At 40.3% G+C, this 25,545-nt stretch overlaps 2 protein-coding genes across 2 annotated transcripts; one reads left to right on the top strand and one right to left on the bottom strand.

Annotated features, from left to right (window-relative positions):
- The first annotated feature begins 8,093 nt into the window (after positions 1 to 8,093).
- On the top strand, positions 8,094 to 12,006 carry LOC114350942 (uncharacterized). Its single transcript, XM_028301908.1, has 3 exons — positions 8,094 to 8,461; positions 10,104 to 10,844; positions 11,974 to 12,006. Exons 1-3 carry the CDS (start codon positions 8,171 to 8,173, stop codon positions 12,004 to 12,006), a joined length of 1,065 nt encoding a protein of 354 aa, XP_028157709.1. The 5' UTR covers positions 8,094 to 8,170.
- A 709-nt stretch (positions 12,007 to 12,715) lies between these two features.
- On the bottom strand, positions 12,716 to 21,097 carry LOC114350947 (uncharacterized). Its single transcript, XM_028301916.1, has 2 exons — positions 20,443 to 21,097; positions 12,716 to 13,779 (listed from the first exon to the last, which is right to left on the bottom strand). The coding sequence occupies exons 1-2, from the start codon at positions 20,681 to 20,683 to the stop codon at positions 13,070 to 13,072; spliced, it is 951 nt and encodes a 316-aa protein (XP_028157717.1). The 5' UTR covers positions 20,684 to 21,097; the 3' UTR covers positions 12,716 to 13,069.
- Positions 21,098 to 25,545: the final 4,448 nt, after the last annotated feature.

Genomic DNA, 25,545 nt, shown 5'->3' with positions numbered 1-25,545 from the left:
ACTCGCCCGTCGCACTATAGGGAGACGGTGACATACACAGCACCTTATATGGGATGTCACTACGAAGGTAGATAGCAACACCGCCACCACCTTTACCAGTGCGGTCATTCCTTATAAGAATGAAACCTGGAAGAGCGTAGGCCGCGGACTCGAGGCAAGGTTTGAGCCAGCTCTCAGAAACGAGGACAGCATGAAGATTAGTGATGGAAAAGGAGTCGAGAAGATCAGAGTAGTGGGAAGGAATACTTTGTGCGTTTATGTGGCAAACATTGAGAAATCGCTTAGTGTTAGAGAACTTATGGGATAGAGTATCTTTGAGGGTAAGAATGTCATGAAAAGATTAAATTGGGGATGAACTTTTTTATACGCAATATCTCCGCCGATTATAAACCAACTAGCTTTCCGCCCGCGGCTTCGCCCGCGTGGAATTTTGTCTGTCACAGAAAAACTTTATCGCGCGCGTCCCTGTTTCAAAAACCGGGATAAAAACTATCCTATGTTCTTTCCCGGGACTCAAACTATCTCTATGCCAAATTTCATCAAAATCGGTTGCGAGGTTTAAGCGGGAAAGCGTAACAGACAGACAGACAGACAGACAGACAGACAGAGTTACTTTCGCATTTATAATATTAGTTGGGATTAGAACGATTACTATTTTGTTGAATAGGTATTATCAAAAGGGTGGTTTCATGCGAATTTGAAGAAAATATTTCACCCCCAAGGGTGGAAAATTGGGAATGAACTTTTTTATACGCAATATCTCCGCCGATTATGAACCAATTTGAACGATTATTTTTTTGTTGAATAGGTATTATCAAAAGGGTGGTTTCATGCGAATTTGAAGAAAATATTTCACCCCCAAGGGTGGAAAATTGGGGATGAACTTTTTTATAATATACATTAAGAATATGGTCTCAATGTACTGCCTACCTTCAGTGGTAACATCAAGGTAATAATTAGTCAACTAAAAAGCAAGAAATAAGTTAAATTTTATAAAAAAAAATAAAACCGACTCCAAAAAACCTACACTAAAAAGCAGAATAATAATTACTAATTACCTACTTATTTATTAGGACGAATTATTAATATTTATGTAGGTATACCATGATTGATACTTTTGGAGTCGGTGCAGGCAAACTTTACATGTTTCATAATCTTGGCACCGACTCCAGAAGTATCAATCATGGTATACCTACATAAATATTAATAATTCGTCCTAATAAATAAGTAGGTAATTAGTAATTATTATTCTGCTTTTTAGTGTAGGTTTTTTGGAGTCGGTTTTATTTTTTTTTTCGATAGAGTAAGTCCTTTACGCGGTATAGCCGGAAAACCGAAAAACGCCCCTTTCGGGGGCCCCCACCACTTAAGCACAACTCCGTCGAAGTCGAAAACCTAGGAGAGTCTTTATGGGCAACTAATGAAGCCATTAAAGCACTAAAATCTTTAGTAGGAATTATTTCCGATTTAATTCATTTTTGTGTTTAATTCTACTGGCCTAATTAGCACAGCTATTAGTGTAGGTATACCTTTATTTTCTGGCCGTGCTATGAAAATGCCAAATCTTGCAGTGTTACTAATCTGCCTCAAAGTAATCCTACAACTTTGGCACTATAATAGCTGTAACTGTAACGTAGTTCGGTAAAATTATAGACAATCAACGTGTCCCAGGTAGTGAATAATAAATAGATTTTGAAATTGATAAATGTATGATAGCTTCCTGTGATACTTTTATTAAGATTAGCTAGCTACTTATCAAAAGCAACCGATTGATAAGATACATATTAGTTATTGTTATTATAGAGAGAGGTATAGGCCAGTAAGTATTATCAGTATAATCAATAAATATCTTTATTTGGTTCTGAGAAACAGTCGTAGGTAGTTTTTTTTTTACAAAAAATATAAATTTTAACATTTTTGAACCATCTAATTTTAAATGTTTAGAATGAATAATTGTTTAATTTACCTAAGTATTTATTCAAGTTGAGAGCATGTTAAACATTTATTCCGGTGCAGAATTCGGCAAATGCACGGAGCCGCAGAGGCCGCGCACGCATTCAGAGTTCCTGCGCGTGCGTTATCTCCCAGCTGCAGCGCTTCTGGGCCGTTGATCCCACCTGTCTCGTGGCGCGCGCCGAATCTGTTAAAACACTATCAGGAATTAAGTAATATTTATAATGATAAACCTGGAACAAACGATGATGCAATGCACACTGCTTGGTTTCTCTTACGAAGTTCAGGGATAGGTACGTCAAAAAAGGGTGTCCATCATCACTTTAAATAAATTCTTTCCGAATGTACGCGAACGTCTATAGAGCGCTGCAGTTGGAACGGGCCAAACTGCTTCCTCCTCAGCTAATGAGGAAACACAAATGTTTTTATTGAGCGGGGATCGAACCTGCGACTTCTAAATAAATAAATAAATATCCTTGGACATTTTACACTGCGCCACTAGTCCCAAACTAAGCAAAGCTTGTACTATGGGTACTAGACAACGGATATAAACATACTTAAATACTTTTTTTTTGTAAAAACATACATATTATACATAGGACCAGACCCGTCACAGTTAAAATTCATCATTTCCCGGCCCGGCCGGGAATCGAACCCGGGACCATAGTAGCCCGTTCTGAACCACTACACCAAACGGGCGACTAGTAAACTCTGGAATAATACTTAGTTCTGATGCAAATGTCCTGTTTATTGCATCACGTATTGGGGACCAAAACGAGAATCAAAAATTTTTTTGTGACTAAGATCATAAACTATTTTCCGCGAATTTAAGACCCGAGAAACTCGCATTTCAATCATAACGTTTTTTGTAAACTAGTTTTGGGGGTAGGCACCAGTAGGCACACAGAGTAGACCACCAAGGCCAGGGCACCAAGTAGTCTAATCCTGCACTGCCAAACGTAAATTATATCAAACCTTGTGTGTGATACTCTATTACATATCTTTTAAACATTTCATTGAGAATTCACCAGAGATCCCTAAAATCAGGTCTATGAACTTAGTTTAATAGGTATCAATAATTGGGTGCTAGGAGCGTGTAGCGTTGATTGCCGACTCATTAGAGAACGACGGCAGAGCCGCTCCTCCGCCACTCAACATTAGATTGATTCCAATTGAACTCCTAGAGCTCGTGGACCGAGCGGACCGCGGCAGCAAATAGGTTTATTTATGTCGTAACAAATTAGTTGGGCCAAAACTTTATCATCAGACTTCTTTAGCAACTAAGTAGCGCAGGACATACTTAGTAGGTAGAGGCACAGGTAGATGTTCATAACTGCAGATTATACATTCAGACTAAACACAAATAATACTACCTGCCTTTTACTTATAATAGAAACCTGCAAAAAGTCAACTTTTCATATTCATTATTTTTTAAGACCGCAATGTGAAAATCTTCCGCAGAATTCTGCAACTCATTTGCTTGCTTGAATGTGATGAGATGATACTGGATTTATCAGCCCGAAGGACATATTGTAGGTACCTACTAATATCAAATCTGTGCCGAAGGTGAAAGCGCGCTTTATTACGCGGAATCCTTTCCACAATAATTTTATAAGAAACCATTGTAGAGCTCAGAAAGAAAACTCATTTCTTTACAGCGGTAGAGCTAAATAAGACACTGCCACAGAACGACATCTTATGGTGGTTTCAGGAACTTTATTGTAGAGCTACGACAAGTTACTCTATGGCTACGACTACGAAATACGCTCTAATTCATATAATATGTGGAAATAGGCTTTCGACATGAAGGAACTGAAGTTAACTAAAAAAATGAGGTTTTTTGTACTGACTTATAATGTATATTACAAGTTTATTTACTATATAATTACGTTTTTCTTATACTGACAAATATTTTTACACAATACACTTTACAAAAGATCTACGACACACGTTTACGAGTAGTTTCAGAAATAACTGCTAGATGTCTCATTCCACTAAGCTGATTGAGCAAATTGTTTTGAATAAGATTTAGTTAACAATACGAAAACTATAGATTTCTTCCCAATAAGCGTAGGTGGAGCTGCATAATTATGAGGAAGTAGAAAGCGTTATATCGCTTTATGAAAAGCTAAGACTTTTTTCTTTGCATGGGCGGACTTGCTTATGCATCCGGTAGGTAGAGTCGCGGTTTGTCAGTAGTAAGTAATTCATTGGTCTTGTTTGTCCATAGTTCCATACCTATACGACAAGACAAGCGAATAGTGCCTGTTCTACATTAATAAACAAGTTCACTTTTAACACACTACGCGCTCTACAAAATGACAAGAGTACATGCGTGTGGCGGTCGCTAGAGTCTCCGGGCGAAGGTCTTAGTGGACTCGAAACACTGATAATACAAGTATTGATATTAATGAATACAATGGTCGTCATATGTATATTTGTATCAATCAATATATTGGTATCAATCACACCACGACCAACCTCAAATCCGTACAGCTGTTATATAATTAAGCTAACTCACCCTGGCCCATTTCCCGTCAAAGCAATATTACTTAACCCATATTTTGTAGATAAGTAAATATTAAACACGCGACTATCCTCCACGAACCCGGACGTTCCGAATTGATTCAAGCCGAAATTGGGTCAAACTCGTGACGTGGATTCGGCGTTATTTAAAAACGAATGCTGTTTATTTACACACGAACGCGAACGCACCGGGCGCAACAAAGGGTTGTCCTGCGCAGCGCAGGCGGGCGCAGCCTGTGGCGAGGCGCGGGGCGGCGCGCGGTCTGCGCTAGTAATCATCGAAACGCTTCTTTTCTACTTTATTCAACGTTAAACTTGAAAAAATCGAATTGCCCTAGATGGGAATAGAACCAACTCTTGCATTACCATTTTTTTTTAAGTTTTTCTGAAATCTGTATGTCAAGCTCAGGTTGCTGTGTAGGATACACTATATTCTGTATAACCGAGGCAAATGACGACAATGAGTAAATTCCTATAGTATAATTTCTACCTAATTTTTTGCCGCTTTTCTAGAGTCCCCTTGATCCATTTAATTTTGTAAGGAACCAAACGAGAGCTTTTTATTGTGTAATGTGAGAGTGCAGATTCTACAGAACTTTTTTCTGTTTTTAACTTGGTGTATTTTAACGCAGAGATACAAAATTATTTTATAGTTATATCGCTAACGATAGTAGAAAGAGAATAGATAGAGTGCAAGTGTGCGAGGGCGGACGCTCGCGACGTCTCCGGGGTGCACCACTACCAGCCAGGAGCGGGCCCAGGCCGCGGGGCTATGTCGATATCGACACCTGAACTTGTTTGATAACAGCAACCTTGCTACCTGAACCCGCTGACCTTTTAAGTTACAATAGCTGCATGAACACAAAAGTCTATTAAAATCATCATTAATCTACGTATAGTATATTTTTAATTCAATTAATGACAGTTCGTATGTATGATGTACACTTTTTTAAGCTTTATCCTGTCATGTAGATAAAAGGTAGCCTGTAAACTAAGTCTGTATTAAAAGATATAGTAAGAAGCTAAATATTGCACAGGCAGGAAACATGAAGATTTATATGACAAATACAGATGATTTCAAACAGTGACGATTAATTAATTTCCTAAACAAAATACCTATTGCACTTGCCACCTATAATATTGTCTTAAGGATCAGAGGTGAGAGTGCTTTTTAAAAGTAATGTACGGCACCAGCAGATATCGATTTATTACATAACCGAAACCAATAATTCCACAAATCAAATTAATGTAACAAAGAAATATTCCTAAGCCAGAAATAATGATCTAGGTCACAAATATCACAGTCCCTGAACCGAGAGAACGTCCGTCACAGCCAAGCGCTCGAGCAAAGTGTCGCGGTGCGCGGGACGGCCGGTTTCTCGTGCCTTCCCTCTCTAAGACAGAGACAACAGGATCGAACGATATGACGTCACGCTGACGTAGCGGGTGTTATTTCTAAGACGGCCGTTCCTGATCGTGCGGCGTCCTCGACCGCTGCCTGCTCCCCATCAGCCACGGCTTCTTCCGCGCGCAGCATAACCTCCCCGACGTTTGAAAACTGATCTGCGCAGCTCGGACCCGCCAAAGGCTGGTCATCGCAGCCCTGGTCCGCAGGAAGCTGATGCTCGGAGCCCTGAGGTGCAGCTTGAGGCTGACCCTCACCAGGTTGGTTCATCCATGTTCGGTTCCATGGTTATCATCTGGAATGTCAGTGGTATATGTTCAATGTATGACAGTTACAAGGAACCAAAGTGAAACCGTCGTTTCTTGAAGTTAAAATTCACAAATGTTAGTCGATTCCATGGTAATCATCTGGAATGTCAGTGGTGTAAGTTCAATGTATGACAGTTTACAAGGAACCAAAGTGAAACCGTCGTTTCTTGAAGTTAAAATTCACAAATGTTAGAAAGATCACAGCCTTTTAGCACAATCCCATGCGTGCACTCATGTGATTGCGATAAGAGACCCAAACTGACGTTCAAATTAACTAAACTCAGATAGTGAATAATAAAATAAAAACAATTAGTGAAAGAAAATTACTAGTCCTACGAATAATAGCTCCGGAATGCTATTATCCGTAGATTAGTTAGAACAGTAAGCACAAAAGAGGCCCAAAGTTTGCATAATGTGCTTACTAACCCGTCGCCGTCAGCAGAGGCCATATTTGAATGCCAACACTACACCTTGGGTATTAAAAACCCGCGGCGTCTGCCTGGACAGAGCCAGAAACTGACAGAGGCTATGGTGAAGAGCATTATACAAAAAAGGACCCAAGAAACAGTAGAAGCGATGAGAGAAGTAAGTTTTAAAAGAAGAAGAGGGAACTACCAGGTGATTACGTCGGACAACAGAGGGATCGAAATTTGCTAGATGGTGTTGTTTTAAGACAATATACAAGATGAAGAGTTGGCGGACGGTTAAAACTTGGCAGTATTGGAAGAGCTCATACGTAGGGAAAAGCAGCGGTTTGAAGGTGCAAATTTTAAGGATGGCCCTTTGAGCTCGTTCCAGCTTTATCAGGACAGTCTTGCAGGCACCTCCCCAAGAGGTTATGCAATAAATCAAAAGTGACTGGCAGAGGGCTACATAGACTGTCCTGACAAGGCTGGGGTCTGCTACGTGGCGAAGCCTACGAAAGACAAACATAAGCTTGCGGAGTCTCCCGGCTGTAGCTACGATATGGGATTTAAAAGTTAGTCTCGAATCTATAGTTATGCCTAGATATTTAATTTCATCAGTCGAAGACAGTGGTGAACAGTTACAAGGTAGGTCAGATAGAAGGGGGTGAGTATGGGCAATTAATCGAAGACCACTAAGGGTATTTGTTGGGATTTTGTTAATAGAGAACGTCATATAATGGGTTTTTTTTACGTTGAGCGTTAGAAGGTTTTTTTGTAACCATAAGGAGACCTGGTGAAATCCAGACTGTGCTCGCCGGAAAGTGTCACCCCATGAGTCGGCTGCAAATACGAGGGCTGTGTCATCGGCAAAGGAAATAATTTTACAGTTTGGGATGGGAAGGGAGCAGAGATCGTTGATGTACACCAGGAAAAGCGTGGGGCCGAGAATGCTTCCCTGGGGAACACCGTACTCTATAGGGACCTCAGAACTCACATTTCCGTCTATTACGACCGACTGAGAGCGACCTGTAAAGTAACTGCGGAATAGAGAAAGCTGGTTGCCTCTAACACCTATCGCCTCCAATTTGGCAACACTGCACTGATAATCACAAACTAAGGCAAAAATAGATGGCAAAAACGGTTAGAACGCGTGGTCAATCCCACTTCTGATCTTAAGGATCAGAGGTGAGAGTGCTTTTTAAAAGTAATGTACGGCACCAGCAGATATCGATTTATTACATAACCGAAACCAATAATTCCACAAATCAAATTAATGTAACAAAGAAATATGCCTATGCCAGAAATAATGATCTAGGTCACAAATATCACAGTCCCTGAACCGAGAGAACGTCCGTCACAGCCAAGCGCTCGAGCAAAGTGTCGCGGTGCGCGGGACGGCCGGTTTCTCGTGCCTTCCCTCTCTAAGACAGAGACAACAGGATCGAACGATATGACGTCACGCTGACGTAGCGGGTGTTATTTCTAAGAATTGTCTATTGTTGTCCAAGTTTAAATATTCACTTGCAAAGTTCAAAGCCCCTGGGTGCCCGATTTGGCGCTTTTTGTTAAAAATGTGTTCGCATTCACAATGCTCCCCTGTGCGCGGCGTATCGAAGCATCGCCTGTATCGGAGCGCGTCGCGTGCCAGCCGCCGCGGCAGTCGGGCCCGCGCCTCCCGCCAGCCTCTGCGACCGCCATCACCAAGCGTGCCCCGACCGAAACCTTACCGCGGCATATCTAGAAAATGTTTACAGGAAGCTGCGCGAAGAGCTTTCCGCGCGCAACACAGCTGTACAAGTAGCAGTCGAGTGAAAATGAATGGCCCAAGATCTGATGCGTCCACTTCAACGGATGACTTAAAGGTGTGTTATTAGTAGTGAAACATGCCGTGTAGATAAGGTTAGTACCTATTCACTATACTAAAGGTATAAACATTTATAAACAAACATATTTCGAAAATATGATGTAGTCTTATTGTAACAAGTATGGAGGTAGACCCTCAACAACATTTTTGTTGCAAAATGCCACTATTATAATTGAATAAGATGTGAAAGTGTTTGTTGTGACCAGTGGCGGATTAACGTATAAGCACTACAAGCACGTGCTTGGGGCCCCTGTTCTCCAGGGGCCTCCATCCTCTGCTGGCGCGCCAGCAGAGGATGGAGGCGTTTCATTTCATACCTACATTTTATAGAGATTAGCCTATGTTACTCGTAAGTAATGTAGCTTTCAAATGGTGAAAGAATTTTTAAAAACGGTCCAGTAGTTTTTGAGCCTATTCATTACAACCAAACAAACAAAGTTTTCCTCTTTATAATACCCATCAAAAACAATACTTGTCAAAAAAACCAAGTCTCGCAACTCAGTTGTTCTACGGTAAAAAGTTGTGAGATCCATGTAATACCAAGTCCAGGCCAGGAAATCTTTAACGTTTTACATAAATTATTGACTTGGCCATCGCACTAAATAATTTTATTTACACGTGTTTTCATGCGATGACCAAGTCAATATATTTATGTAAAACGTTAAAGATTTCCTGGCCTGGACTTGGTATTACATGGATCTCACAACTTTTTACCGTAGAACAACTGAGTTGCGAGACTTGGTTTTTTTGACAAGTATTGTTTTTGATGGGATTAAGGATTCCAAAATGGTATAACACTTGGTAAATTCTTGCTGTAATTGTCGACAATTTTTGTTTTTTTGGAAATAATCCCGTTTTTAACTTTATCTACCTTGGTTAAATATTTATTATTCTAATGTGCCCAAAATTCAAGTTTCTGGCTTAAGTGAGGTGGAGAAGCCATTTTAAAAGGTATGAGCGGAACGGAGAGGGCCATCTTACCAAGCAGGGATGTTATGGATATCCGTAACCGTAACCGATACTATCGGATATCCGAAATAAAAAAATATATCCATAACCGTAACCGAAACTGATTCAAAAGTTACGGATAGTTTCGGATAAAGGCGGAGTCTTAAGGGTACAATAAATTTTAAACAGAAGCATTATTCAGGGTTACATAAAAAAAATTTTGAAAAAGTGAAGATTTGTGGCAACACGAGTAAAAAGACCGTCACCGGGAGTAGATTTTTTGTTTTTTTTTTAAATGCCTATTATTTTGACAAAATGACACATAGATTTTTTTTTACGGGACACTGTATGTGTATATATTTATAAATGTATATATTAAAATAAACATGACACAGACATACTTCGTCGGATAAATTTCGACGATGTAATCTCGGAGTTTGCTCTGATTAAGGCAAGGAAAATAATGTTTTAAGTTTTACATTTTACCTACCACACTTTCTATTTTGATGAACTTTCATTTTATACTTTATACCTTCCATTCCATTCCTTCCATTTCCATTTAAGCAATAGAGGGCCTACACAGGCTCTGTGCTTAAGGCCTCGGATACTCTTAATCCGCCACTGGTTGTGACTAGGTAGATTCGATATTGTTGTGTTGACTGAATAACCGATTAATGCTGATCATTTTCCAGGACCGTCCCCTGTGCCTGTTCTACTTCACGCACCCTTTCGGCGTGCTGTCCCCGGAGCCGCCCACCGTGGCCGCGGCGCCCGCGCACGTGGCGCGCGCCTTCCTCAACATGGAGCCCGTGTCGCCGCTGCACTTCTGGTCCTCCACCGCCGACTCCTACGACACCAACACCACCGCGTCCTCCGACAAGCTCAGCTTCGACCTCGGCAACGCCAGGGTCCACAAGAACCCGGTCAATCTCGTCAGCGTCGCGAAAACGCGCAAGTGCACCATCGATCTAGGAATACCACGAGACACGATTTCCTCCTCGCTGCTGTCCAGCGACATATGGTTCAGCTCGGGCTCGAGCTCCAGGAGCTACGAGTACGCGCGGCGCCTGGTCCCGTACAACAGGATCCTGCCGCCTCTGCAGCTCCCGGCGCCGCAGGACACGTCCACGGCCGACAGCTCCGACGACCTGTGGCCGATCAAGTGCATGAACCCCGCGAGGTTCTCGCTCCCGCCGATAAAAATGCCTAAAGCAAAAGTGACCAAAACGAAAACAATAGTGAACAGAGTGATGGATGAAGTATCTAGTGTTGAAAGTGTCTGTCTAAAAGAGGTGAAGTGCAGAAAAATAGTGGGTGTGAAGAAACACAAAAAGCGGACACACGCGGCGCAGCTGAGTGGCGTGCGGCGCATGCTCACGCGCCTCATGCGGCGTGCTGTTAAAGGTAAGTTTTATATTATAATCTCCTTCAGGGTGTCCACTGCAAATGTTCGAAAAAATTCCCTGACTTTTCCCTGACTTTCCCTGACAATTTTCTCAAAATTCCCTGACCAACTATGTATACAATATGTCCCAAAATTCAAGGATAAGCCGACGCCACAGGATGGACATAGTCATGATTACTTTAGGAAAAATAATGAAAAAAATCTATCTCAATTATTTTTTAACTTACACAATAAATTATGAAATTCAACGAAAATTGACACCCCTTATGATATTTTACATTACCACGACCACAATTTTTCAATTATTCCTGGTTTTCTGTTTATATCGGCAACTTAAGTAGTGCTGCTGTTCACCCCAACTCTTAAAACCCCCAGAATACTTGCAGGTTTTACACAAAAGTTAATCAAAATATTTTATTTCCTTAAAATTTTGAACGATTTTTACTTTCACACCACTTTGACTCATCGTTTTGTAAAAAAAAGGATGAACACTACTGCGGCAAGTTTTTTTAAAGTTGAAGCAACTATCTAATATTCCAAAATGGTACTCTAAGGCCTCAGCCTCGAACTTAGCGGGCAGCGGGGCGGGAGCGGCGGCGGCGCGGCAGCGGCAGGATCTTACGCGTGAAATCAAATAGACCGGTTCTCGAAAACAGCGGCGCGGCAGCGGCGCCGGAGCGGGCAACGAGCGGGCAGTACAACTATTAAAACAAAAAGGAGTAATCTAGTTATGACAAAAAAAATCATAACAGTCTACCTATTAATCTATCACTCTAATCCTGAAAAAAAAAAACTATATGAAAGTACCTAATCTAATTATGAACAAAATTGTGTCATAATTTAGATCAATCCACTTCATTAGATAAAAAACTAAAAAGGAGTAATATAATTTATGACTAAAAACAAAGTCATAATGTAAATCACTCCAAACCTGAAAAAAAATTGCTTCGATAGTCAAGATCAAAGGTCTTTCTAGAGCATAAATTAATTAAATCCCTTATTTTACAATCACTGGGAAATTTCGGGAGACAAACAGTGTTTTGGTAGACAAAATCTCAATGTTTCCCTGACTTTCCAGGTGACCCCTCTATTTCACTGACTTTCCCTGACTGCTATGAGCTTCCCTGACTTTTCCCTGACTTTCCCTGACTTTCCAGAATGTGGACACCCTGTCCTTGTATTCTACGTGACTTCTCTAAACTTGTTCTCTGTCTATGATCGATTGAAACAATTTTGACATTGACTAACAGGTTTGTGTGAAGTGGGGCGTTTAAAGTGTTTTATGTCGAGCACGTTAAAAATATTCTCGAAAAGTAAACATAGTAGGTGTCGTAGGAGTGATCGGTGAAAGTTTGCGAGTGCAAAATGGGATACGTGCTGGACAACTGCCCCACGCTGCACCGCTGCTGCAGCAGCGTGCCGCTGCGCGCGGCGGCCATGGGCATCGCGGGCGTGGGGCTGTGCTGGGCGGCGCTGTTCGTGCTGGGCTTCGCGCGCGGGCGCGGCGCCGCGCTGGCGCTGGCCGTGCCGGCCGCGGCCGACGCGGTGCGCCTCGGCAGCGGCGTCTTCGGCGTGCTGCTCTGCGCCGTCCACATTCTTCTATTCTTCGCAGCCGTCTTTGAGAGCGACACTCTCTGTGAGGTCTACATCTGGTTCATGATCGTCTTCTGGATCTTCCTGATCCTGTCTGCTGTCATTATTGCGATCGCAGCCGTGGTCGCCGATAAGATACTGTTCGCTTGTATTTTCTTTGTACTGGTGCTTTTATCTGTTTTACTATCTTTTTACTTTACAATAGTGGTCGCTAACTATAGAATGACTCTACCTTAACGTTTTAATTTCGTAAGCTTTAATAATTGCGTTAGATATTGTAGGTAATTATTTAAAAATAAAACTGGAAACAATTCAATAGTTTTATTGATAAAGTCGGAGGTAAAAAACTAACAAGTTTTTTTTAACTTGGTGCAATTTTCTCTTAAAAATTATCAACGCATTGTGCGGAATGCGTACGTTTTATAGTTCCAAAGTAAATCGTATCCGTTGGGGAACCGTCACACGAAACCCGTCGGGCGAGTGGCGACTGGTGCCGGGCGCGCGCGTCGCGGCTCGCGCGCGCTGCATTCAGCATCGCCAGCCGCCGTGACACGCCCCTCGTATATAGGTCACCCACTCGCTGCGTCGCTGTCACGATTCACGATCACTATCCTCACCGGTTCCACGATTATGACTCAATAACATAGTATACTCACAACATTAGTGTCTTATAATAATATATTCCTCCCCTTCGTCACCGTCGTCATTGACGGCCTCAGCTTCGAGATCGATTAATTCATCATCCTCATTGATACACACTTCTTTTTTAATACCATCACCCCTAGTATCTATATCCATAGCAAACCCAAGGGAATCCACCACCTCATAATTAAAATTGACTTGTGATGAGATAGAGCCATCCCTCACTCCTTTTATAGCTCTCAGTATTTCCATTTTAACGGTCAGTTTTTCGTCTTCATTCATTTTTCTGAAAGACGGTATCAGAGACATGAGGAAGTGTTTGTCCTCGTCGATGTCTTCGAGGTGGACGCACGAGGAGGAGTGCTTGAGCTTCCTCCTCTTGGCGGGCGGCGCGGACAATGGTGCGAGTGGCGGCGCGGACAATGGCGCGCGTGGCGGCGCGGACAATGGCGCGAGTGGCGGCGTGGGCACCGGCGGCGCTGGCTCCGGCGCGGTCTCCGGCGCGGTCTCCGGCGCGGGCTCCGGCGCGTGCATCGCGGGCAGCGGCGCGGGGCCGTCCTCCGGCTCGCTGTCGCCGGCCTGCAGGTGCGGCAGCAGGAAGGCCATGTGGTGGTAGTACACGTACACTTTTTTCTTGATGTTGAGCCCCTCGCTGATTTTCTTTTCTATCTCCACATGCCGTTTCCACGTGTCCCGCAGATTGCGCCATTTCTTCATTAAATCTGAAACTAAAAAGATAAACATTACTAAAGAGTTGGTCCAAAAAACCCAGAATTTATTGGGACTAAATGGGTACCTATCAGTAGATACCAACCATGGTATGTATGTACATTCATGATGTATTGTGTATCATCCACACTCCACCGAAAGCTTAATGTCGAAATCAAATGGGGTTTATGATATACTAGTTTTTGCCCGCGGCTTCACCCGCGTGAAATTTCGTTTGTCACAGATTTATGTATGTAATTCTGGGTTATAAACAATAATACTGTATAGTTTCATCAAAATCCGTTCAGTAGTTTTTGCGTGAAAGAGTAACAAACATCCAGACATCCAAACTTTCGCATTTATAATATTACTCGTAGTAGGATCTACCAAATCACCACAATTGCCGAACGGTGAAGGGGTCGAACCGTGGCGTGGGTCGAACTAGTCGCGACGGTATCCTTCCGTTTGGCCAAATTACTTTTCGCCAAATTTCACTTCGCAAACAACTTATCGCCAAAGTTTCATTTCTCAAATGAACTTTTAGAGTAGGCGCACACCGTTGATTTTTAGTTGGCCGATAGTTGTGCCCGATTTTTTTAAACTGTATGAAGAATCGGCCAAATCGAATCGGCGTAGTGTACACTCCCATACATGCCCATACTGATCAATTGCCCGACTAAACTATCGGCCGACGAAAAATCAACGGTGTGCGCCTACTCTTAGCAACTGTACTTTTCGCAACTAATTCATTTAGTCAAATTATCATTTGGCCAAATTTTACTTGGCAAATGTTTTAAATACAGCAAATGTTTTATTTTGCCAAATATTATATTTCAAATAATTTGTTTGGTCAAATTGACACTTCACATACCTACTTACCCACCGTTACCCACAAATCAAAGCATAGGCACATGATCATGGTTTTCACCAAAATTTTATGTAAAACAAAGAGATTGCAGAAAACAGTATGGTTGCAGAAAGTAGGTAGGTATTGCAGAAAATAGTAGGTTAGGTTAGAATAGTGACCATTAACGCGCGAAGGCGAGCGAAGCGTGCCGCGGTAGCGGCCGCCGAGCGCTAGAATCACCTTCATTGTTAATGAAAATTGAAATCCCATCAAAAACAATACTTGTCAAAAAAACCAAGTCTCGCAACTCAGTTGTTCTACGGTAAAAAGTTGTGAGATCCATGTAATACCAAGTCCAGGCCAGGAAATCTTTAACGTTTTACATAAATTATTGACTTGGCCATCGCACTAAATAATTTAATTTACACGTGTTTTCATGCGATGGCCAAGTCAATATATTTATGTAAAACGTTAAAGATTTCCTGGCCTGGACTTGGTATTACATGGATCTCACAACTTTTTACCGTAGAACAACTGAGTTGCGAGACTTGGTTTTTTTGACAAGTATTGTTTTTGATGGGATCTCATTTCTTTTTGTATTTTGTAGACAGCAGTTATGTATCTAGAAAACTGGACCGAAATTGAAAAATTTTACTCGACTTGGCGGTTGCACTACCGTGCCCCCAAATATTTTAGTTTTTCCTTGATTCATACACCAAACACTACTTACTTATATTCCAAATTTGAAGCTTCTAGGTCTGCTAGAAGTGCCTTAGAATTTTGATGATCGGTGAGTCAGTCAGTGAGTGACAAAATTAAGTAACTTTGACCCGTTATAATTCTTAAACTACTGGTTCAAATTGAATGAAATTTTAAATATACCGTGTCTTTACAATGCCTGCATAGCTAATGAAAATTCAGCCTTCTAGTTTTATCCACAACGAAGTTACAGGCGGTCGAAAATGGCCTGAATTGCTTCGAGAAAAGGATGGTACGGCCGTGCCGCTTTTTTGCTCGACTTGGTGATTACAGATTTCGATAAAAATAATGAAATATGAAAATTAATATAGATTTTTTTTATATTAACTACCCACGAAACAAAATAATAACCACAAGCTTATTTGTATTCCATTCTATGCACTAATCAAATTATTTTGTAAATTGTTTATCGTGAAATATTTTTGCCAAATGAAACATAATTATGGCAAAACATACTTTGCCAAACAATAATTTGGTGAACAATAATAATTATGCCAAAAACGAAATTTGCGAATTAAAAAATTGCAATAAGTTGTTTTTCCAAATGAAAATTTGCGAAACGTTATTTGCGATGTGATAATTTGGGAAACGTTTTTTGGCCAAACATTAGGAATCCGAGGAACGCAGGTTCGAATCCCGCCGCTTGACTTTTTTGGTGAGCCCACTTGTGACACAAGCACATTTAGCTTAGCGCAAACAGAGAAAAAGAAGTAATAAATTCCATGCGCGATACGAGCTTTAGAAATTATTTGAACCTTGTTATTTTTTCCGTTTTAGTATAACTGCATTTTAGGATAAAAGCTTGTTTTTAAAAAGTTTTTTTTTAAATTATAATTTCTTGTTCTAATGGGAGGTACCTAACTACTTGCGTTTTGGTCCCTTAAAAAATATTTTATTTTCCATTTAATGAGCATATTTTGTTTACTTGCCTAATGTAAGTTTTTCACGATACTTACTAGGTACTCGGTAAGTATAATAATCTATACTAATATTATAAAGCTGAAGAGTTTGTGTGTTTGTTTACTAGAACGCGCTAATCTCCGGAACTACTGGTCCGATTTGAAAAATTCTTTCAGTGTTAGATAGCCCATTTATCGAGAAAGGCTATATGAAAAATGTTGTGAAAACGGGTTTTCACGCGTACGAAGACGCGGGCACAGCTAGTAATAAATATTTATGTAAAATTTCAAACAGCACATTTTTTGCGTTCTCATTTTCTCTTTTATTTATACACACTAAAAATGAAATAAAAACCTGCATTAAAAACCGGCCAAGTGCGTGTCGGACTCACGCACAAAGGGTTCCGTACCATTGATTTATGAAATTAAAATATTTTTTTTTTAATTTAAGTTATTTGTATGATTACGCGGTAATAAGCTGTTTACGATTTACGAGGTTTTAAAAAAACTACTTACTAGATCTCGTTCAAAACAATTTTCGTTGGTAGTTTTTATAGTAATGTACATCATATATTTTTTTTAGATTTTTCATTTTCTTATTTTAGAAGTTAGATGGGGGGGGACCAACTTTTTTCCACTTTGGAAGCGTCTGTCACGCAAACTATTCGGTTTAGAAAAAAAAGTATTTTAGAAACCTCGATAATTATCATTTTTGAAGACCTATCCATAGATACCCCACCCCCACTTTGAGTTTCAGTTCTAAGTATGGGGAGCCCCCAATATTTTTTTTTTTTATTTTTATTTTTGCATCAAAATCATAATGCGGTTCACAGAATACATCTACTTACCAAGTTTCAACAGTATAGCTCTTATAGTTTCGGGAAAAAAATGGCTGTGACATACGGACGGACAGACGGACGGACAGACAGACAGACATGACGAATGACATGCAACAAACATTAGAAACTTCTTATTGTCATTGAACTCAGTACTTCTCAACCATAGTAAAAATAGTAAAATTATTATAACTGGTGATTTGAATTTTGACATATGTGCTCAACCCCTAAGCGAACAAAGCACTGAGTACATATCACTTCTAAGCGAGTATCAACTAATACCAGCCATAACAAAGCCTACCAGAGCCAACGCATGCCTTGACCACTTCTTTGTTAAATCCTCAGATCAGGCCGTAGGTTTGGTATGCCTCACAGATATCACGGATCATTATACATGCTTACTAGGGATGAAAACTAGCCAATATAAAAACATTTCTCCGCGTTACAGACATAGGGTAAACCATGAGGCAATTGTAAATGAAATATCCTCAACTGATTGGACACCCGTCCTTGACTCCCAGGACGTTAACGAAGCGCAGTCTTCTTTCAGCGAAATAATCAACTCTGTTTTGAAAAGTAACACTACACAGATAAAAATTAGTCGATCCAAATACAATTTGAAACCCTGGATTACACCCGGGCTTATCAGGTGCCAAAAACATAGAGACCGTTTGCATTTAAAAGCTAAGAGAGATCCGGAAAATAGTATTATTCAAATTACTTATAAAAGGTATCGAAACTTTCTCAATAACATTCTCCAAAAAACTAAATCCGAGTACGAGAACCATATTTTAACAACCAATAGAAATAACCCTAAAAGACTCTGGAATACAATAAAGGATATATGTCACTTAAATAAAACTCGTAAAGCCCCTACTGAATTAACAAGTTCCAAAAACGATCCTTCCTCCTCTTTAAATTACTGCAATAGCTACTTTGCCAATGTAGGAAAGGACCTGGCTGACAAAATCCTTACTACGCTCGCCGTAACCGAAAACTCGCTAGCGGCATCAGCAGCACCCGAAATATTAACATCTAAATCATTCTTTATGACTCCAACAGACGAAAAAGAGGTAAATAACATTATTAGCGACTTAAAATTAGACAGCTCTCCCGGCATCGACAAGTGTACACCCCTGATTATCAAACTTCTTAGGAATCACATCATAAAACCGTTAACTCACATTTTCAACCTCAGCCTAGCTTCAGGAACTTTTCCTCAAGCTTGGAAATTAGCTCTAGTTACTCCTGTCCACAAAGGCGGAGATAAAAGTTGTCCGTCCAACTATCGGCCCATTTCTTTACTCAACATCTTTTCTAAAATGTTAGAAAAGGTAGTGAACAAGAGAATAGTTGCATTCTTAGAAAATAACGATCTCATTCCGGAGAGGCAATTCGGTTTTCGATGTGGAAAATCAACAGAAGACGCAGTATTGCTGCTCACAAATACGGTTGTAAATGCACTAGATGAAAATAAATCCTGCCTTGGTGTCTTCTTAGATCTCGCGAAGGCATTTGACACGGTCTCAATCCCAATTCTTTTACAGAAACTAAATGCGGTAGGCATTAGAGGAATAGCTAATGATTGGTTTTCCAGCTACCTCTCAAATCGCAAACAGTGTGTCCGTGTCGGTTCTGAGATAAGCGATGCTCTCCAGGTCGAGTACGGTGTCCCACAGGGAAGCATACTAGGTCCAACCCTGTTTATCGTATACATGAGCGACATCCTAAATTTGAAACTCGAGGGAGCCGACATATTGTGTTATGCTGACGATACAGTGATTCTTTTCCAAGACTCCTCGTGGGATAGAGTTTATGAAAGGGCAGAACAGGGTCTGAAGACCGTCGCTAACTGGCTCAGTAGTAACCTTCTGACATTAAATGCCAAAAAATCTAAACATATAGCTTTCCACAAAACAATAAAAACACAAGCACCTGCCTCGAAACAACTTAGATTACATCTTTGTGACATGATGAATGCTTTAAATTGTAATTGCAACGGAATTGATCGAACTGATAGGATAAAATACTTGGGAGTCACAGTAGATGAAAACATGTCGTTTAAAGCCCACATCTCCAACCTTTCATCCCGCATTCGGAAAACTATATATATTATGAAAAACCTAAGGTACTCGGCTACTAAAGGTACTCTACTACTAGTATACAAGGCTCTCTGTCAATCACTATTAATGTACTGCATCAGAGCATGGGGTGGTGCCGGAAAAACCTTTATGATAGAACTAGAAAGAGCCCAACGGGCGGTAATTAAGGTGATGTTGCGCAAACCTTTCAAATTTAATACCAACCAATTATACAATGAAGCAAAAGTCCTAAGAGTAAGACAGCTGTACTTTTTAAAAGCAACAACCAGTATGCATAGCATTATTCTAAGGTCTCCTGAATACGAACAACTACTTAAACGGAGAATTTTTAAGATTCCAGTCCCAACGGTTCGAACTGCTTTTGCTAAACGCCACTCCTGCTTCCTTCTGCCTCATGTTTATAATAAAGTCTGTCGTAATATAAACATAAAAACACTTACAACACCAGGCGCAAAACGCGAACTCGAGTCATGGCTGCTAGGCCTTGATTATCTGGACACAGAAGCTTTACTTCCGCGCTGAGCCTCCATATAAATAGCCTTAAACACACTACATAACATCACAGCACTTTACTCACACATTACACGCACATTACACACACAACACACACACACACACACACACACACACACACACACACACACACATTACACACACTACCTCAGTTACTTTTTGTTTAGTTTTGTTTAGTCTAAGTTAAAAATATTCTAATTATCTTAAGAGTTTAATAACTGTTAATTGCCATGTACCGTGTGTCCTCACTATATTTTATCAACAATTGTTAACCTGTGTTACTTAAGGCTGCCGCGACACAAGCACAGCTTAGTGCAGCAGCCGCTAGATAAACAGACTGTAAATTTTTTTGCTGGCAAATAAAATACTTTTTACTTTTACTTTTACTTTTTTACTTCAAAAACTGAAAAGACAATTAAACAAAAACTATAATAGGTGGACATTCTTGCACTACCTATTCACTTTTCAAAATCCTGAAAAAACAAAATACCTACCATGTCTTTTCTTGGGACTCAATCAAACTATCTATCTCTGCATCGAATTTCATCTCAATCGGTTCAGCGGTTTTAGTAGTTGTGGTTTTAGCGTGTCAGAATCTCGACTCATTCGCATTTTTTATGTGTAGGTAGGTACCTACTTGCTACTATTATTTATTCTGAAACTATTACCACAACATTTCTATTTTGTGCTATTACTTAGCATGGATGGGTGTAGGACCACTACTTACCTTTGATATCTTTGTCTTCTCTAGAATAACTGTGCCAATCTGGGAACACCTCTTTTGCTACTTCGTGCCATATTTTGATCTTGAAATGTGTGTTATTCCTATCGGAGCTGTCCTTCGCGTACAAAACCGGCCATTTCTCTACTTCTTTGATTATGGCGAGAGGGTGTATTTCCTCTAAAATTTTCTTCGCCTTTGACTTCATTTTTGTGTTATATTTGAGATATTGTTCGAAGTACGACATTTGGCTCGGTAATAATTATTCCTAGTGTTGTTTGTTTTGGCGGTGTTATTTCATGGCCAACAACATGCAGCAGCGCCAGTGGGGCAGACGAGGCGCGTGGCATGCGGCGGCCGAGCTCCTCCGATCGTGCACGATGACGCACGAGCGCACTCAACTCGCAGCGCAAGCTACACCATCTTGTTTTTTTGTCGCGGAATCACGGACAACAATAAATGTTTCACTAACGTCACTTAACCCTAAGTATCAGCTTAGGTGAAGTAGTACACTTTTAGGTAAAATAATTATTCACTAAAGAATTGTGTGTTGGAAATAAACTATATGCGTTTCTTGAAGAATTATTATTAGATAACGTCGCACTATCAAACCAGTTTCGTGTCGCGTGGCGGCGTACGGACTGCGGGCGGAGGCCGGAGTCAGACGATTGCGAAGCGACGCGGACGACGGGCAGGGGGGGCCGCCCGGCCCGCGCCGAGCTGCTTCGGTCTGCAACCACCACGACGGATCTTTTGTTATCGGTGCGGTGGCTGTGACGGTTTACATTTGACATTTGTCGAATTCTGATAAGTAGTTTAGAAGTTACGAGGGAACAGATGAACATACATACATACATACCTACATAGCCTGTCAAAATCATAACCCTCCTTTTGCTTTGCCGTAGTAGGGTAAAAAGTGACTGGCAGAGGGCTACATAGACTATCCTGACAAGGCTGGGGTCTGCTACGTGACGAAGCCTACGAAAGACAAACATAAGCTTGCGGAGTCTCCCGGCTGTAGCTACGATATGGGATTTAAAAGTTAGTCTGGAATCTATAGTAATGCCTAGATATTTAATTTCATCAGTCGAAGACAGTGGTGAACAGTTACAAGGTAGGTCAGATAGAAGGGGGTGAGTATTGGCGATTAATCGAAGACCACTAAGGGTATTTGTTGGGATTTTGTTAATGGAGAACGTCATATTATGAGATTTTTTTACGTTGAGCATTAGAAGGTTTTTTTTATACATATAAGGTCACCTCCAAAAGACAGACGAAATTTTAATAGGGCATCTAATTATATTAGAAAAATTGGATCCTAGCAATAAAACCAAAAAAATAGGCTAGTTTCTGTTTTTACTTTTCCAAACAAACTAAATAATATTTTTAAGAGCATCTTGTACTTAATTTGGTTTATCGGCCCTCTCTGTCATTTTCACATTATTTTTACTTATGCTGCTGGACGTGACGTCCTTCTAGGTACACGGATGCACTGTCTGGCACGATCGATGCCATGCCTCCGGACCGCACTGAGCACTTCGGGTTCACTCGATATAACATCAAATAAAATTGTAATAAAAAAAACTTTTTAAAAAACAAGCTTTATCCTGAAATGCAGTTGTACTAAAACGAAAAAAATAATTGTATGCTTGGTTCAAAGAATTGGATGGGAATGGGATGGGATGGGAACAAGGATGGGAAGGGAGCAGAGATCGTTGATGTACACCAGGAAAAGCGTGGGGCCGATTAAAAGTCCGAACACCTTACTTTTTCACGAAAACACAGCAAATGTTCGACTGGCGTTTGAGAAAAAGTAGCTTTCTTTCAGCTTTTACACAAAGAAGCAGTTACGTTTTGATTTCGTTTGAACTAGCTGTCAAAACGACACCGCGATACGAATTTGTCCAAACAGCTGATGTTCGTTAGTCATCCAGTTGTAGTTGAAAATATTTAGCGCAATCCGGGCACTGTTCTGATTTCTTCATTACATCAGAGAATAAGTGTTAATAAAAATATTTTAATTAATAAAACCATTGTACTCTGCACTCGGCACCGTCTTGTGAAAATTTGGTCCTCTTCGTGTCCATCCAAAGACACCTCATAATTTTGGCTAGAAGAGGCGAGGACCGACCTTCACGACTCTTGACTAAATTAGGGAATGCCTTGATGATGCCTTGAGCGTTAGAGCTTAGCCATTTGTGAAGGTGAATGTCAATGAAATGTCACAAATGTAACCAGTGTCGATCGCTTCTGCGGCGTAGCAGTTTTTTTTATTTTTTTTTATTTGGCTTACAAAACTGGGTACAATCAAATATCATGCAAAAGTAAGTAATGAATGTAAAATCAATTCATACTGATTTACCCTACTCGATGTAAGCACAGCATGCATATAAAAATAATTAATTAAACCACCTTAAATTAAGAATATTACACAGATAAACCAGATCTTACATTTACACAGAACTAAACAAAATTTAGACTAATTTTAGACTATTTTTTTTTTTTTAAATAATTTAATTTACACGTGTTTTCATGCGATGGCCAAGTCAATATATTTATGTAAAACGTTAAAGATTTCCTGGCCTGGACTTGGTATTACATGGATCTCACAACTTTTTACCGTAGAACAACTGAGTTGCGAGACTTGGTTTTTTTGACAAGTATTGTTTTTGATGGGATCTCATTTCTTTTTGTATTTTGTAGACAGCAGTTATGTATCTAGAAAACTGGACCGAAATTGAAAAATTTTACTCGACTTGGCGGTTGCACTACCGTGCCCCCAAATATTTTAGTTTTTCCTTGATTCATACACCAAACACTACTTATATTCCAAATTTGAAGCTTCTAGGTCTGCTAGAAGTGCCTTAGAGTTTTGATGATCGGTGAGTCAGTGAGTGAGTCAGTGAGTCAGTGAGTCAGTCAGTGAGTGACAAAATTAAGTAACTTTGACCCGTTATAATTCTTAAACTACTGGTTCAAATTGAATGAAATTTTAAATATACCGTGTCTTTACAATGCCTGCATAGCTAATGAAAATTCAGCCTTCTAGTTTTATCCACAACGAAGTTACAGGCGGTCGAAAATGGCCTGAATTGCTTCGAGAAAAGGATGGTACGGCCGTGCCGCTTTTTTGCTCGACTTGGTGGGGGCACTGCCGTGCCCCCAGAAAGTAATACAAAAAATATCCATACAAAGCTTCTTCAAACATCGTTATATTTTCTGCTGTACTCCATTTCATAACTATTTTTGTGTTTTTTTATTTCAAAATCAAATTAAAAATAATAAGCAATTAAAATCGATGCATGTTCCCTATTGAATAAAAACAAAAATATCAATAATTAAAAAAAGTAGCTCACTTGGGGTCAACACCCACGAACAGCCTGTATAATAATATGTACCTACCTACTGTGGTGAGAGTGAGCACCTACGTTCTAAAAGGAACCCCCCTGCAAAATTTGAGACTCCTAGCACTTGCAGTTTCTTAGATTTCATGATGAATCAGTGAGTCAGTCAGCCAGTAACCTTTCTCTCTTATAAGATGTAGAGTCACACTTACACAATTATTAAGAGATTAAAAATAACGCATTTTATATCATCAGGAAGATTTATTTTATTATTATTATTTATTAAAGATTAGTAGTAATTTGTTATTGCACAAATCTATATCTATACTTCTATACTAATATTATAAATGCGAAAGTAACTCTGTCTGTCTGTCTGTCTCGCTTTCACGCCTAAACCACTGAACCGATTTTGATGTGGCATAGAGATAGTTTGAGTCCCGGGAAAGGACATAGGATAGTTTTTATCCCGGTATTTGAAACAGGGACGCACAGTTTTTCTGTGACAGACAAAATTCCACGGCGGGCGGTAAGCCCCTCGTAATAAGCTAAATATGCTTGTATCATGAGTGAGCTCACGACAATAGTCGAGTGGCGCCGGGGACCGAACCCGCGTACCCCGGATCACGAGTCGGCCAGACCGACCCCTTTACCGTTCGGCTATCGTGGCGTAACTGCTTGTCGTGGTGCGCCTGCACCCCGATTACGGTAACTTTTAACGTCTACAATCCAGACGCGTTTCTGATTCTGCAATACGATTGGTTAAAACAGCTGACGTACGCTGTTGAACGACCAATCGTATCGCAGAATCGAGAAGCGTGTCTGGATTGTTGACGTTATAAGTTACCGTAATCGGGGCTCTGGTCTGGACCACAAGGTAGCCTGGGCGGCGCAGGCGGCGCGTGGGCGGCACGGGCGGCGCGTGGGCGGCAGGGCAACCTAGACAACTTTCTTTACACTTTCATTTGAACTACCTATTAATTTTCTCTTTTTTTATTAATTTGTGCAATAGGTTCTTACTTACATCATGATGTATGTACGAGCTAGATGTTTACCAAAAAGAGTGATTTACAGTTCAATACAAGAAACACAATATAGTTAGGTACACATTTCATGTTCGGTCGTCGCTCATACCGTGCGCGTTCTCAATAGCATTCTATCATTTTAGCCTAAGTATCACTCTATCAATACAGTTACGAGTATTTAAGTTTAATCACAATCATTATTTCGGTGGACTCTATACACAGAAAGTTTAACAATTATTTATGGACGGGATAATTGGAGGAATCGTACGCGTCGAAGAAAAAAATATGTGTGCGTTGGTGTGGCCCGGCGCGCGCGGATGACCAAGGATCGCATAAAATATGATCTTCATCGGAAGCTATCAATCAGCTCCGTCCCACGACTTCAAGCGCTGCTCTACCCGACTTCATGCGTCCTTCCTGGGGTCATTGTGAGTTGCTGGTGGGTATTGTGTAGACTGCTCGATCTACGGATACCCAAGTTTTCTACAATGAATTAACATAGTTACAATGATATTTTGATGATTCTGTAAATATTTACACACCAACCTGGTTACGTAAATGATACGCGTCGCAGAATGTGGTTATCTTATTTTATATTTATTAATTATTAATATTGTTCAAGTAACATGTGAGATGTACATGTCACATAATAAGATTAATAATATTTAATAAGCGATATTATAAATAAATAATTATTATCAATTTTTAGTTACAGAAAATGTGATTCATATTGACTCTACAAT

This window comes from Ostrinia furnacalis, unplaced genomic scaffold (genome assembly GCF_004193835.3).
Source record: "Ostrinia furnacalis isolate ACB-3 unplaced genomic scaffold, ASM419383v2 OfSCF1026, whole genome shotgun sequence".
Lineage (NCBI taxonomy): Eukaryota > Metazoa > Arthropoda > Insecta > Lepidoptera > Crambidae > Ostrinia > Ostrinia furnacalis.
The sequence above is the reverse complement of the archived record's forward strand: the minus strand, read 5'-3'. Positions and strand labels throughout refer to the sequence as shown.

What these genes read in the sequence shown, in the direction of transcription:
- LOC114350947 (XM_028301916.1), bottom strand. Translation starts at nt 20,683, where the DNA reads ATGTCGTACTTCGAACAATATCTCAAATATAACACAAAAATGAAGTCA. An exon ending in AGAAGACAAAGATATCAAAG is followed by an intron (nt 13,780 to 20,442) that starts GTAAGTAGTGGT and finishes TTATCTTTTTAG; the next exon opens with TTTCAGATTTAATGAAGAAA.
- LOC114350942 (XM_028301908.1), top strand. Translation starts at nt 8,171, where the DNA reads ATGTGTTCGCATTCACAATGCTCCCCTGTGCGCGGCGTATCGAAGCAT. An exon ending in CTTCAACGGATGACTTAAAG is followed by an intron (nt 8,462 to 10,103) that starts GTGTGTTATTAG and finishes ATCATTTTCCAG; the next exon opens with GACCGTCCCCTGTGCCTGTT. An exon ending in ATATTATAATCTCCTTCAGG is followed by an intron (nt 10,845 to 11,973) that starts GTGTCCACTGCA and finishes CTGACTTTCCAG; the next exon opens with AATGTGGACACCCTGTCCTT.